At 49.9% G+C, this 15,644-nt stretch overlaps 1 protein-coding gene across 1 annotated transcript; it reads left to right on the top strand.

Moving 5' to 3' along the window:
* The first annotated feature begins 2,174 nt into the window (after positions 1-2,174).
* LOC117653468 (protein TRC8 homolog) lies at positions 2,175-8,010 on the top strand. The gene is made up of 8 exons (XM_034399153.1): positions 2,175-2,735; positions 2,978-3,129; positions 3,225-3,431; positions 3,513-3,783; positions 3,865-4,041; positions 4,130-4,446; positions 4,566-4,804; positions 4,876-8,010. The coding sequence occupies exons 1-8, from the start codon at positions 2,489-2,491 to the stop codon at positions 5,147-5,149; spliced, it is 1,884 nt and encodes a 627-aa protein (XP_034255044.1). The 5' UTR covers positions 2,175-2,488; the 3' UTR covers positions 5,150-8,010.
* The last annotated feature ends 7,634 nt before the right edge of the window (positions 8,011-15,644 follow it).

The raw sequence follows: 15,644 nt of genomic DNA, 5'->3' as shown, positions 1-15,644 counted from the left end.
CAAGTGGCGATTGTTGGCGGGAGGGGTTTGCGTTGCCTCGGCAACCGGCAACACTTGCACAAGCTGTCCAGGCGCGCCTTTTTTTTTTTTTTTTTTTTTTTGGGGGGGGGGGGGTCTGCATAGGCCTAGCAGCGCTGATGATGATGGGGGGGGGGGGGGCGCTGACCCTCTGAACCGGTGCTTCCTACGCCACTGGCTGTCATTGCACACTTGCGACAAGCTACAGCCGATGCAGCTGAGACGAGTGGAGATGAAGGGCTAAAGAGACAGGCGCGCGAAACGAGCGCCTCTACATCGTGCGCGCCGCGCATAAAGGAGAAAAGACTGCGCGTCCTCGGTGCCGCTGGGGCCAATCTTGGTGGCCAGGGAAATTAGCATTGCTTGTGCACCACAAAATGCAAGACAAATTGCTGGGGCTGCAGAAAGGCTGGGAAACTGTGTTCCTCCAAGTGCCACAACAGCAATTCATGCCACAAAAGAAATGATTTTGAAATCACTGAATAATAGGATAAAAATGTTGTTTAACTCCTCCAGCCGCTTCAGACCTCTCGCCGGGTAATGTCGACATACTCAGCGCCCTTTGGGTAATGTCAGACCTCCCCCAAATTCGCTGGACACTACCCGGGTAATGTGCGACGCGTTAGACTCTACCCATGGCCCATGGATAATGTCAAATCTGTCAGACATTACCCAAGGTCGGACCTTACCCATAACACATATAAACATCCACTTTATTCTACATGGATAAAGCTCTTTAGACACTACTAACCTTCCAGTCATCGTTACAGAATTGCGCAGCTTCAGGCAAACTGAAACGCTGCCCCTCTGCTGCTCTCCACTTTCTCCAATCCTGCATGTAGAAGTAATATGCGTTTTTGGGTTCCTTCTTCTTTTTTGGTGGCATGGTGCTAGAACAACCTGACCTCGGAGCACCGTCAGTCAAGTATCTCTTTCTCTCTTTTCTTTTCAACCTAAAAGCAGAGTAAGAACACAGATAAGTGGCGAAAAATAGTAATGCAAATGAAGTTCAAAGACAATTGGCTACATTATGTCAAAATAATGACGAGAAGATGCATTTTTTTCCTATTCAAGGGTCTCTCAACATTTGTTGCCATACTCCCAAGCAAAGTTTAACTTTGCATACTTTCACACTAAAATGGAATGCTGTGATTCATTTACAACACAAGAAATCCTCAAGGAGACTTCAACATCAAATCTAAAAGAAGGAGTTCAGATGATTCAGTAATAACCCAAATTCATAACTTATACTGAAGTCCTTGGGCCAGAGCATGCTGCTGCATTGTAAGACGGAGATGCACAACCTCCAGGGACACCAACAAATAAAACGTATGTCACAAAGGATGTCATCATTTAACTGATTAAATGATTCTAATGAGAAAAATGGGGTGGTTTGAGGTAGAGGAAAGTATGATAACACATTTCACAGGGGGAAGACCCAAACTTCATAACCTAAAAGTAAGAGTGTGAAAAGTATATCACTTTAAGACGACGCAGTTAAATTAAAGTAAAAGTGAATTAAACGTCAACCAATCATTGAAAAATGTGGGAATAAGCCATTAAATCCGAACAAAATAACGCGGAACAGACATTGGATTGCTGCCAGGCGCATACGCAAAACTAGACAGCCTAAATCGGCAACGGAAGAGTTGTTCCTTAGAATTAGAACAGTGATCTTAAACCAACCTGTGAGCAAGAAGATACGGGTGAAAACCTGTAAGCAAGACGATACGGGTGAATGTGCTGTTGTGGCGCAAATATTTATCAATGAAGGCAGTCTGGTTTCACTAGAAAATTTAAAGCTCACAAGTAACAAGTGAGCGCACGTCCGTTAAGCAAAGTAAACGCAACTGCAATGAGAATGAGTGGACGTACAATCCTCCTTAACTTGTTGCTTGTTTTTCATTGGGATTGGTATTCAGTGAGCCCTGAGGCTAAAATTGAGGGGTGAGGCTAGGGCATTGTCTATGATGAAAGAATCCATGGGAGACAGCAGAGATAATAGAGCCATGTATATTTATCTCAGATGCGGAAAAATTGAATCTGGATTTTCAGATTGTTTGTCCAGTTTGTCACGTCACAAGTGATGAAAATATGGAAAACAAACTGTTATGAGAATTTGGTCGCTCAGGGAACACTGCCTTGTAAACCGAATCAGTTCCAGTCATTCATGCTCTTGGAGGGCGGCGTGTTTGGTGAAGGTGCAGTTATGGATTGTTGTTGATAACAAACTCGTATTTATACGAACTGATTCATTTCGTCTTAGTTTGGAACCACTTGTCAAATTAGCCGTTCTTGAAAGTATCAGGTTGACGTCTGTAAAGTGCATGTTGCCTAGGTCGTATCCCTGACTTCAGGAGGGTAGGATGACGTATCGGTTATGTTGACAACAATCACATTCGACCTCAGCATTTAATACATGTGAAAAAAGAAAACACGCTAAATAAATTTGGAGTGCCCTGCATATACGATGGCTGAAGTTGAAGAACTGTCCCCACGCTGCAAAGTCATGCATTATGTTCACGAAGTTCTGAAATGTTTCAAAGTGGTTTTACGTGTCCCACCCTTACTTGTCATTGACGAAATTTTGAAAAGCATGGGTTCCTCACCTTCCATAGAGATGTCACTTGACGTTGCAGAAGAAACAGAAAACAAGGCTATTCTTGACTATTCTGTTGTATTTATGGCTTTTGTGAAATTTGTGTGTGGATCTTTAGGTAAGTGCACATTTCTGTGTTTTGATCCTAAGGTAGATATCCCAGTATCCCTATCTAAACACTTTACAGTTAAGTTCTTGTTAGCTTATTTTTTAATTTTTTTTTGGAAATAAGCATAGTTTGCGGACTCTAGATCTAGTTATTCTCATGACCTACCTAACCTCATGAAACATCTGATAAAACTAAAATTGTAACGTCAGATAGTAACCCTGTTCGTCTTATCATTTTTATTTCTGTTACAGGCTGTATAATTGCTTTGTGTACATTTGTATTATGGACAAAAAACCTCGTGAAAGTTTATAGACATTTATTATCAGTTCTTATCATCTTTGCTTCTTATTGGGCAAATGTCAATTATGTTGAGTCAGTTCTTGGTCGCAGAACTGATACAGAGGTAAGAAGCAAAGGTCAAAGCCTCCTTTTTAATTTTTTGTCTTCTGTATTTTTGCATTAGTGTCATTCTAAAGACGTTATTTTTCTGATTTACAGTGGAAGAACAATGAAGATATTGATTTCTTGAATTTGCGATCTTATGGCCTTGTCAAATTTTATGGACAAACTGCTCTGTATTGGTATCCATTTCTCCAGGCTTCACTTGCTGTTCTTTTCTCAACAGTATATGAAGGGCCACGACCACCCTTCCTGTTGCCATTGATGTTTTCAGCCCCAATAATATTTACCCTCTCCCCACTGCCTGTAAGTATAAGTACTTTCCTTTTTTTTTTAACTTCCCAAGTTTTGTTCATTAATTAATTTTTTGTTTTTTTTGCATCACAGGTTCACATTGGCTCTTGCACTCCATTAATATGTGCTGTTATTCCTCTCCTGCTGGTTAAATATGTAATTTGGGTTAATGTCATACCTGCTACTCAAGCTCTATACTCAGGATATTGTCATGTTCATAATATGCTTTCCAACTTTGGAATGGCAACTTTTGTTGAGGCAGAATGGACACGACTCAATGTACCCAGTGTTTTACTTACATTTTGGCTTCTGAGGGTGTTTGGACATGCAGTCTTTCTTAGCATTGATTATTTACACAGTGGAGGTAAGCTTTTAAGATTTTATCTTTAATCATTTCTCTCCTTGACTGTATAATAATCTTCCATGAATCTTCCATGTTTTTCAGAGAACAACCCTTTATCAGATGTATTGTATCAGATGGCAAAGACACTTCTTGTGGGTGGGTGTGACACTCTAGTAGCTGTCTTAGGTATGACCAGTGTAGTCAGCTATCTTTGTTACTACTTGGGTTGCCTCTTTCAATGGGCTCTGTTGGCTGAGGAAGACGAAGAAAAACCAATTGGTATATTTGTTTACAGAATTACAGTGTGTTACTTAAATTGTATAATGAGAGCATCATATTTTAGTCATTATACTTCCTTTGTTTTCAGGCACTGTGTCAGCAATGCTGTTTTACATCCTAGCCCTTCAGGCCGGTTTGACAAGTTGTGACCCAGACAAGCGTCTAGTACTGTTGAGCCGAAACATCTGCTTACTTTTTACTGCACTTATTCATTTTGTGCATAATTACGTCCATCCACTTCTTCTATCATTATCAGCAAGTCATAACCCAGCACTGCACAGGCATTTGAGAGCATTGGGTGTGGCTGTCTTTATTATAGTCTTCCCAGTGTCACTGCTCATCTTTCTCTGGTCGAACCATGAACTGAGCACCTGGCTCCTGGCAGTTTCAGCCTTCAGCATCGAAGTGAGTAGAGTGGTGGTAAATCACTTCTGTCCTAGAGATCACTCCATTACTCACTATATTTTTTTTTTGGCACACATTTAGCTCTTGTCATCTCATAAGTTTCTTTTCTTTTTTTTCAGGTAATTGTGAAGGTCATTGTTTCTCTGATGATATATTCACTATTCCTGTTAGATGCATACCGTTCCACATTCTGGGAAAAATTAGATGACTACGTGTACTACATTCAAGCTTTTGGTCATGTGGTTGAGTTCAGTTTTGGTATTCTGCTGTTCATGAATAGTGCATGGGTCCTGGTGTTTGAAGCAGGAGGTGCAGTGCGAGCTGTCATGGTGGGAATCCATGCATATTTTAATATTTGGTGAGTAAATCTCTCTTTATGAATGTTTTGTTGTAAATCACTGGAAATCTTATGTGTATTATTTGTCATAGGTGTGACGCTCAAGCCGGATGGAGGGTGTTCATGAAGAGGAGGACTGCAGTTAATAAAATTAATTCACTACCAGAAGCAACTTCAGAACAGTTGCGAATTTTGAATGATGTTTGTTCCATTTGTTATTCCGAAATGCTTTCAGCAAAAATTACCCGTTGTAGCCATTATTTTCATGGTGTTTGTCTTAGGAAGTGGTTGTATGTTCAAGACAGATGCCCTCTTTGTCATGATATTCTATACAGGGTGTCCAGTCAAGAACAACTTTCACAGTGATCAAAAGCTTTTGCTGAATCTCATGGTGGATGTATTTAAAGTAGCAGACCACTTTCTGGTTTCTTTTATGTCTTATTTTATGTGATAGATGTGCTTTTTGAGGCACACATTTTTTTCTCTTAAAAATATTAATACAATACAGGCTGTGATTTAACAGTGGTTATTTAAATGTGGTGGCTTTGTTTTTAGTTATTGTTTATTTTTAGCCAAGTTTATCCTCAGTTTTTTTTTTAAAGATGTCAAATTTATTTTGCTTTCTAGAAATTTAGGTCTATTTGAAACCACATTCCAGTGCATCAAATAGAGATACTCTAAGCACCCTTTTTTAAAAAAAATTTCTTTTTATTTGCTTTTGGTTTGTACTTATCCTTCAACATTCATTCTAGTTGTGTGTATCAATTGCTCGAATAATGTTCTTGTGCTCAAATTATGAGGTGTCTTAACATTCAATGGACAAATTATCATGTATGTAAACTTTTAGCTGTTTTAAGATTTATGTGGACAGTGTCTTCCATGGCAGCCCATTAACATTGAATAGACTAAACTTCCTGTAAACGTCCTTCTGTGACAATTATGTTTCGTGTGGCCGTTGTATGTGACAAAGTTTACCTTTTATTTTACCGTACAAATAGATTTAGCTTCTCTCCCCAACTACTCACTTGACAAATTAACATTCCAAGTTTAGGAGGTCTTTTTAATTATTGATTGCTTTGGAACATACAAATATGTTAGAAATATTAGGTTCATTCAAACTGTCACAAATGTTGTTGTAACAAAGAAGATTTTTAACACATTCCATCCAGCTTAGGTTTTGTTCAGAAGTACTGCATTTTACTTTATTTTTGTTTGTGATTAGTTACTTTTTACTGATCTTGTGATTCATTCTCCAAGAGAAATAATTTGTCTTGTATTCCAGCCTTTTGTGTCAAACACATAAGAAAGTCTCTGGTGTCTCAGATGCTGTTTTTTTTTTTTTTTTCTGTGCTAAACCTTTTACTGGTGCTCTAGCACAAAGCCAAATCAGGGCTTGACTTGCACCCTAGAGATGTGCGAATCAGGTTTTTTCCCCTCGAATCGAATCGAATCATGAAAAAAAATCCCCGAATCGAATCGAATCGAATCTGCATCTTTTTTCTCGAATCGAATCGAATCGAATTTTTGTCCCTGTTTTTCGAATCGAATCCGAATCTCAAGCAAAAATTTCATGATTTCGTTACGTTGTTGTTGGAGCAATACAGGAAGTGCGTTGTTCAATATCAGTAGTGCAAAACAAATATTAGTGGAACAAAAAATAATTATATTTTATTACAATGTAATATCACATAAAAATATTAGTATTTGGTAATTTCAGTCTAGAAGCTAGCTGGCGGGTGTGCAGCGCGCGATTCAAACGGGAGAGGAAAGGGACAAGATTCGAAGGCGAATTACCCTCGATTCGAATTTTTCGAATAGTTCGGATTTTAAGCAATTTTCCCGGGAGCGAATCGAATCGAATCAAAGCTGATTCGATTCGATTCGATTCGATTCGATTCCGAACCTTTCGCACATCTCTATTGCACCCTTGTAGCCAACTGCATATGAATTAAATGATTGGCATCTCACTGGCCTGTAAAGACTTCTCTTAGTCTTCTTGATTGTTTCTATTTAACCAAGATAGCTAGTTGAGAAAGGAAAGTTTGACTTCATCAGTTTTTCCCTCCATATGTATTATAGCTTAGAGGAATTCAAGTATCTGTGTTTACATTGATAAGTGTTTTAAGTCTTCTGTGATGTTTGTATAAATTATTAAATAGTAAATATCTTAATTTATGTCTAAGATAAAATCCTCTACCTGGTCAATTGTGTGGACATGGTGATTTCATGTTGCATTTTATTTTTTACGTATTGCTGCATAAACAAACATATTATCTCGTCCATTGGATAAGTTCGGATAAGTTTCCTTTTGATTTATATTTTAAGCAGCATTATTGGATCCGTTTCTAGCAATCATTTGTAAGCCCTTGTGGCCCTATCTGCCTGTGGCTCTGTTCTGTCTCCTCTGTGTCTCACTGTTATTAGTGGAGCCTTGCGAGGGGCATGGGTAGAAGGGGTTGTTGCCTGTGCGCCATTGAGTTAGACTGATCTATGAGCGCTTTTGCTGCAAGCGTAGCTTATGTCATTTCTGCAGATGACGCTATTAATTATGAGCCTAGCCAGTTAATGTGTCAGCAAACTAGTACTGGCAACCATGCTGTCATCTGCATCAGCTTAAGCTCTGCTTGTGTTTGTTCTCTCAGCTGTTTTTGTTTAAAGAAGCAGATCAGTAGTCTGGAATGTCCTCCATTCCTGTTGAATGGTTTTTTTTACTGCTCTTTTATGTTCTGGATGTGCAGCTTTTTATTATTTCTCTCTATTTTTGCTTTACCACTAAGTATTTTACCTGCAGTCATCTGTATGTGTGATCTTTGTGTAGGTGTGTGTTAGATTGTCATAATAATCTCATTTACAAGCTTTTAGACTGTGCATGCAGAAGAGATGACCAATTTTCAGGAGACACCCTTTCATGTTTATTTATTGTTAAGACTGAGGGGAACCATTTACAATGATTCAAAATCATATTTCTCTCAGCTGCCTAATGTTGACAATTATTTAAATGCTTGCATTGCCTTACAGTCTTCAGTCAGTATCTTGTTAGTTTCAATTGCTCAAACTTCCTGTGTCAGCAATGTGGGAATGAGACTGTTGATGTGAATGTGCCAGCTGTTTTGTTTAGTTTCAAAGATAATATTAGAATATTTTCTTAGCATATTGTGCTTCAAACCATGAAAACTATTACTTCTTTTTATTATATTTAATTGCACATTAAACTATGTTTCATAAAAGCTGTTCAGTGTGATAAATGCCTTTACCCTAAGTTCCCGCAATTCATTATGAGCCTGACCAAGATTTCTCAAAAATTTACATAAATCCTGGTTTTGGAACATCGATTTCCTGCCGGGGGGGCGGGGACAATATCAATATCGAATATCGGAAAGGTCTGTGTGAAGTAATTGGCGATGACACCTGAATGGAACGAGCCCATTCAGTAAGGCGTCCGATCCGGAGCGCCGTCCCCACCCTCTTGAGGATCCCACCATGGAGGCCGCCTCTCTGCCTCCCTCATTATACTATTATTATCGTCATTATTATTTGTGCAGCGGGCTGGGGCTCGGTTCGGGCCCATTCGGCCGGTTCGGTTCGGGTTTGGCGCGGCACTGCGCGGCACGGCCGCGGTCGGGTCCGTCGAGTCGCAGGACCGCGTCAGCAGCACGCAGCGCGGCGTTCGGCCGGCCGGGCTCTGGGTGCCAGCCTGCCGCGCTGCCGCCGGGTCCGCAGCCTCCAGGCCTGGCTCCAGCTCCTCCAGCTGGCCGGGCTGGCCGGCCGGCCGAGCACCAAGGCGGAATGCGGTTAACCTATATTCGGAACGAGGGGACGGACGCGTGCACGCCGTGGCCGTGGCGGAGGCGGAGGGTGCCGAGCAGGTGGGGGTGGGCCCGGGCCCGCCTGGACCAACCTGGAACAACCGACTGATTCCGCACATCGCTCTCGTCGCCCTGACCGTCTTGCACTCACGGACCTGGTCGAGCCTGGTCCGCCGCCTGGTCGCATGGGTGGGACAGAGAGAGCTGCTCTGTCGCGAGGGAATTCCACCGCGGCATCAGTGCTGCTGCGGGGCGGCGAGGAGGTGCCGGGTACAAGGCACTGCAAGGCACCACACTGCAAATCCAAGTGTGGGGCAGGCGAGGGGGCAACCACTCTAGAAATCTAGTGTCCCTTGAGCGCTAGAAATCTCTGGCAATCTGAAATCTCGCCCCCCAAAGAGGCCAAAAACAAGCAAATTTTAAGGGTGAAATCTTGCGATATCCGATGAAATCTTTAGCCTGAAGAAATCTTGTGTATCCAAACATCGAATGTGGTTGTCCCCTCGGGGACAGGCGTGCACTAGGTTAGGTGAGGCTAGCTATCCCACGATCCCACGGTTGTAAGCATTTGTCACACGCTTACAGGCGCGGCACATGGATTCGTCCCACGTCAGTCCCACTTGGGTTTGCAGTGTAGTAGAGCTCATCGAGGGATTTGGCAAAGTCTGAAGGGGAAGTTCGGTTCATCTGCCGGCTGCAAGGAGGCCGTCGTGTCGTTCTCCCCAAAAAACTAAAAAAAAAACTCTATCTCAGCACCGACACTGTAGCGCGCCCGTTTGCAAAGCAGCAGCCTCGCGCTGCGCTCTGGGCATCAATCCGGCCCGTCAAGTGGAGCGGAAAAGAAGGCCTGCAGAGATACACATTCCAACGGATCGGAATGAGTGAGGCACAGTTGTTTAGTCACGATTCGGAGCGTGCCATCTGTTATTTCGCGGAGCAGTCAAACTAACGCACCGGCATGCATCCTGTAATTTGGCAGCAGAGCGGTGCTGGCGGTCCAGCGCGCGCGCCTCGCGCCTCGCCCTGGTCTATTGGTGTAGTGGCCGATGGACCCGTATTTGTGAGGCGTCTCCGACGGGCACTCCGCTCCGCGCCGACCGCGCCTGCAGGGAATTTCCAGACACAGTCAGTGTCATCGCCGTCCCAAAATGGGTCAGTCAGGCCCCCTTGGTTGCCTTGGGTCAGACTGACTATCGGGGATCCGCTGTGCTCCAGGACCATCATCATTAGGGGCGACTGCTGCTCTGCGGATTATTTTCATTTCTTTCTCTGTCGCTGTCTCTCTCGCACCCGCGCGGCACGCCCCATGAGTGCGAGAGAGACAGAGCGACGAAGTCACTGCAGTGTCGCTCCAGAGGGGCCCGGCTAGGTTTCCCTCCTCACTACTTTGTCGCGGGCGGAATTCCAGCGGGGCTGCCTGCAGACTGATTCCGAGAGTCGTTCGCGTCGCTCCGTCTCTCTCGCACTCAGGGGGAGTTCCGTATTCGTGCGAGAGAGACAGAGCGGATCTGCCTCTCGGAATGCTGCCTGGCCGCAGTGCCGCTCTCCATACAACCCGGAGCCCGGAGCATCCCGGCCGGTCTAACGATCCTACGACCCTCTCGGGCCGACCGTTACCGTTTTATTTGCAAGTATATTGAGCCAGCAGACTGATTCCGAGAGTCGTTTTCGTCGCTCTGTCTCCCTCGCACTCATGGAGCGTCCCCTATAAGTGCGAGAGAGACAGAGCGACGAAAACGACTCTCGGAATCAGTCTGCAGGCAGAGCGGAGCCAGGCAGAGGGCAGCACTGCACTGCGGGGCACGCGCGTCCACACCGCCGCGTCCAGGGCACAGTGGGCCAGAAGACCGGTGGAGGCGGCCAAAACTCTAGACGCGTTTTTAGCTCCAGAGTCGCTTATCAGGACTCGAACCGAACGTGTGACCCCCACCAATGGATTCCTCGTTCGGAGAGCAATCCATTGGTGGGGTCACACGTTCGGTTCGAGTCCCATTTAGTGACTCTGGAGCTTAAAACGCGTCTAGGGTTTAGGCCGCCTCCACCGGTCTTCTGGCCCACTGTGCAGGGCCGCGCTGCAGCAGGCGAAGCAGGCAACGCTGGCGAAGCTGGCGGGATTCCAGCATTGCTTATTCTAGGTGGCGCGGCGCTATCGCCGCACCGAGAGCCACTTCTGCAGCAGGCGAAGCCAAGGCGAAGCAGTGCCTCCCCGTGCCGGGCCGCCGTGCCGCCCGCCCGGGGCATTCCAGTTGCTATTTGCAAATTGATTGGCCGAGCCGGCGTCGTCGCCGTCCTGGCCGGAGGTAACTCACCCGCGCTAGATTGGCGCGGAATTAATTAAACGGCCCGGTGGAAAGCAAAGGCCGAGGCGGGTTCACTGCGCCGCATGTCTCTCGGAAGCCTTTCTTTCTGGACGGAAGGAGTCGCTCAATGACACCCCTTCTCCTGCACTGCCGGCCGAATCGAGCCGAGTGACTTCCCTTTCGTGCCGTTGTGCACAAACAGGTTGTCGCGGGCGAGGCAGGGCCAAGAGCAGGGTCAGTCCAGTCCAACCTCTGCGCCGCCCGCCCACGGCCTCCAAGGTCAGGGTCGCCGCGGACCCCGGCCGGACGGGGAGGTGCCCGTCGTGGACTCGCCCGGGCTGCTCGCGCACCTGCTCGCTCCGCGACACCGCACAGTGGGTCAGAAGACCGGCGCAGACGGTCGAAACTCCAGACGCGTTTTGAGCTCCAGAGTCGCTAAACAGTACTCGAAGAGATAGTGTGACCCCTTCCATTATTCCTCGTTCGAAGAGCAATCCATTGGTGCGGTCACACGTTCGGTTCGAGTCCCATTTGGCAACTCTGGAGCTCAAAACGCGATGCAATGCACACCGTGCGCGCAGTTCCCTCGGCAGCAGATGTGTCTCGATGGCCCGCATGGTCGCACTCACCCGCAGCGCCGTCAGCCGACGGAAACCGGGATGCACGGTGGCCGCCCGAAATGGCATACGATCAATGTGTGGTCTAGCCCTTAATGGTAATGGCAATGGAAGGTAGGCACCCCGCCCGCACCGGAGCGTGGCGGGCCTGCCTACCACCCAGGCGGGCGCCCGGAGGGTAGGCAAACCACCCGCACCGGAGCGTGGCGGGCCTGCCTACCACCCAGGCGGGCGCCCGGAGGGTAGGCAAACCACCCGCACCGGAGCGTGGCGGGCCTGCCTACCACCCAGGCGGGCGTCCGGAGGGTAGACAAACCACCCGCACCGGAGCGTGGCGGGTCTGTCCACCACGCAGGCGGCAGGCGGCCGCCCGGAAGGTAGGCACCCCGCCCGCACCGGCGCGTGGCGGGCCAGCCCACCGGCCATTACCATTACCATTAAGGGCTAGACCACGGCGGCCAGGCGAGCGGCCGGAACGCCGAGGCGGGCCGTGGGGGGCCAGCAGCGCATAGGCGGGCTTGCCGGTGAATGGCGGGCGATGGCGGAGGGCGGAGGGCTATCTGCCGCCAGCATCACGACGCCGTGCCGCGTGCCGCCATGGCTGCCCTCCACCCACGGCCCGGCCCGGCCCGGCCTGTCGAAGGGAGTTTTGATTTATCTGGTCCTCGCGGTGCAGCACGCGCTGCAGACGCCTCCACGCGCCGCACGCCGCCCGAAAAAGAAGGTCGCCGGCGCGCGCCACTATCTGGTTTCCCGCACACTGTGAATTGAATCCAAAATGAATATTCAAGAGTTTGCGAGCGGCAGCGTACTCGAGGAAGCGCCACATACCAGTGTGCCGACATTGGTGTAGGTTCGTTACCGCCAGTCGCCCCAGAACGCCACCGAACTCTTCACCTGTAAATGAAAATGGCACTGGATTAGGTCCTTCCGGAGCAAACTCACAGACACAGACCCACGACGTTAAAGGTAAATTTTACCTTCGCAGAGCGAAGTGACCAGAACCGTTCTCGAAGACAGCTTGCCGGGCCACGCCTACGCCGCGACGAGGGCCTGTCATCGCCGCGTGCGTACGCGCCCCCTGCCCGACCCGGCGGCGTGACCCGGGGCCGCGGCCCACGTCGGGACGCGTCGGATGGCCGCGATGACCCGGGCGACACCTGTTTGGCGACCCGGCCGAGTCCCGGCCGCGTCCCGGCGCCGTCCCGGGTGAGGCCGAAGAGGTCACCACGTCGAACCCACACTGCGCGGACCGGTGCCCTTACAGACGGGAAGGGGAGGGAACGAAGCACTGGTGTTGCTAATTGCACTGTGCGTTATTTGCATGATTTTCTATCCGCGCACGACAACAACGCCCTCATTCGCCGGGCAGGCCTACTCCACTGCAAAGCATCATTTCGGCGTCGTGCTCGGCGAGCTCGGGGGCCACGACGACGCCGACGAGAGACTCGACGAGGAGGAGCATTTGTCAAGACTTTGTGGCGAGAGACGTCCCTACCGTCGTCATTTGTGTCCTCTCTCCTCGTGTGTCGCCGAGTAGTTTCTCTCTCTCTCTCTCTCTCTCTCTCTCTCTCTCTCTCTCTCTCTCTCTCTCTCTCTCTCTCTCCACCAGCCGCAGTGCAACATGTGTTGTGGACCGGCTGGCGAGGCGAGCCGCATCCGCCGCTGCAGGCAGGCCGAGGCAAGCCGTGGTGCAGCCCGGTGCAGCCTGCCCGCCCGGTCGGTGGGGCCCGCGAGCTTCGACCCCGAAACCGCGTTAGAGCCAGTATGGCCACCCGACGGGCCGATGGGTGGCTGGGGCTCGCCACTGGCGCCACGCATGCCTGGTAGAGTCACCCGCTGTAGTGAGAACCGTCGGTGCCGGCTCAGAGCGCGTAAGTCAGCACGCCTGCGTTCGCAACCCCCACATCTATGTCCTTTCCGAGGGGGGGGGGACGCACCGTAAAATTTTGTGTACAATGATTGTGTGAATGTGCAAGAATGTGCAAGGTTTCTGGCGTTTTTGCCACACATGTTGCCTACTTACAGGCGTTTTTGCCACCTAAATGTGGAATGTGGTCAAATTTTGTACAATGAATGTGGGAAGCTGTTCCTTCCTCGGTCTTTTCCCCTTTTCGATGAGCATTCCAACAAAGCCGTTGTAGTCCGTTGTGTTTCTCTTTCCGGCTGCCGAGTCAAAATGGAACAACTTGTCTCCTCGTCGTCGTGGTGCAGCAGAGCGCCGCGTTGCGACTCGAACAAGTCGAACGATTCGAACGATTCGAACGATTCGAACCGCACGCAGCGCCCAGCGCGATACCGGTGGGCCGAATTTTACTCGGAGATATAATCTCCGTCAAAACCTGTTGCAGACCTGCTGCAGCACACACACACACACACACACACACACACACACACACACACAGCACACACACACAGGTGGCGGTGCAGGGAAGCGGCCTCCTTGTCGAGTTTCGTCCGCGGCGCGAAACAACAACAAACAAGAGATCTTCTCGCAATGGAGAAGTGGCTGCGCGTATTGGGCCGCGGGGCCGGCGCTGCGGACTCACCGTGCACACCGTGACGCAAGTGGCTTCCGAGCCCCACCACGCCACGCCCCGCCAGGTTCACTGGGGCGCCAAGAACAACAAGGGGGCCATCGCCGAGGGCGAGGATGACAGCAGCGCTCCGCTGTAGACTGTAGTCATTTTCGTCGCTCTGTCTCTCTCGCCCCTACACGGGACGCTCCATGAGCGCGAGAGAGACAGAGCGACGAGAACGACTCTCGGAATGAGTCTGCCGGCCTGCCTGGCGCCGACGCACCACGGCGATCGGAAGCCTCCGCGAGGCGGCGGCGTTGCCTGGCGTTGCCCCGCGGCGCCAGGAACAGCAGCCTGATTTCGAGATTCGTTCTAGTCGCTCTGCCTCCCTCGCACCTGCACGGGACGCCCCATGGGTGCGACAGAGACAGGGCGACGGCAACGACTCTCGGCATCCAGGGCGTCCAGCTTGAGGGCCTCGAAGGTGATGAAGAGCGAGGCGCCGAGATCTCCCACGCGATCCATCGCAACGTGTCGTCCGCACAACAAGCCAGCCCCCGCCCCGCCCGCCTCGTCGCGGCTAGAGGTGATGTAATTTTTCTTTTTTTTTATGATGCTCTGCATCCTGCCGTGCTTCGGCCTGCTTTGCCCTCTCGTCTCGCCCGGGCCGGCCGGCCGGTGCATGCAACCTCTGCAACCGGGCCACGCCGGGCCACGCGGAACTGGCGGCACTACACTCGAGGAGGAGCCTGCGTCGCCGATGTCTTTCTCCGACTCCTTAGCAGTGCTTCACAGGCCAGAAAACCAGAAAACGAAGATCCCTGAGTTCGCGCGGTCGAGGGCTACCTGCAATGCTAGGCAGATGCCATAAAACGCGAGAGCCCAGGGGTCTTCGTTTTCTGGTCAGAGTATAGTTTCGGTTCGACGGATAAACGACGTGCGGATCCAGGATTTTCCCAAGAAGAGGTTGAAGCGAGGGTTAAAGCAATGCCTCTCTACTTACAGGTGCACAGTGATTGTTTGCCTGCCTTCCAGGCGGTGGGGCCTATCCGGTACCTCAAGGGAGGAAGCCACCCCTCCCCCTCCTTCTGGACCTGCCCCTGCAGAATGATTCCGAGAGTCGTTTTCGCGCTGTCTCTCTCGTACCTGTCCGGGACGCCTCAAGGGTTGGAGCGAGACAGAGCGACGAAACGACTCTCGGAATCAGTCTGCTGCATCGGACTTCGCATTCCAGCGACAGCGCCGCCGCCAGTCCTTGTCGGCGGCACGGAATTTCGCGCGCTATCCGCGGAAGCCCGCCCGCCCGCAGTCGGAACTAAAGTCCACTTAGCGCGGCGCAGCAGACTGATTCCGAGAGTCGTTGTCGTCGCTCTGCCTCCTGTCGCACCTACTCGGGACGCCCCGTGAGTGCGAGAGAGACAGAGCGACGAAAACGACTCTCGGAATCAGTCTGCAGCGATACGCCGCGCAGGCCGACCGAGCGGCGGACGGCCGTGGAACTAATTAAGGAACCTCTCTCCGCCTCTTTTTCCCGGTGGCGGCGCGTTATCGAGGAAAGGGCCTTGGCCGCCTCGTCGTGTGTCGCGCGCGTGCTCGCGGACTGGCCGCTGCCCCCGCAG

The sequence above is a fragment of the Thrips palmi genome, unplaced genomic scaffold (genome assembly GCF_012932325.1).
Source record: "Thrips palmi isolate BJ-2018 unplaced genomic scaffold, TpBJ-2018v1 HiC_scaffold_8, whole genome shotgun sequence".
NCBI classification, from domain to species: domain Eukaryota; kingdom Metazoa; phylum Arthropoda; class Insecta; order Thysanoptera; family Thripidae; genus Thrips; species Thrips palmi.
This window is presented reverse-complemented; position numbering and strand designations above follow the sequence as displayed.

Excerpts from the sequence above, each read along its gene's own strand:
- LOC117653468 (XM_034399153.1), top strand. The coding sequence starts at position 2,489 with ATGGCTGAAGTTGAAGAACTGTCCCCACGCTGCAAAGTCATGCATTAT. Across the intron at positions 2,736-2,977 it reads ATTTGTGTGTGGATCTTTAG|GCTGTATAATTGCTTTGTGT; the intron begins GTAAGTGCACAT and ends TTTCTGTTACAG. Across the intron at positions 3,432-3,512 it reads TTACCCTCTCCCCACTGCCT|GTTCACATTGGCTCTTGCAC; the intron begins GTAAGTATAAGT and ends TTTGCATCACAG.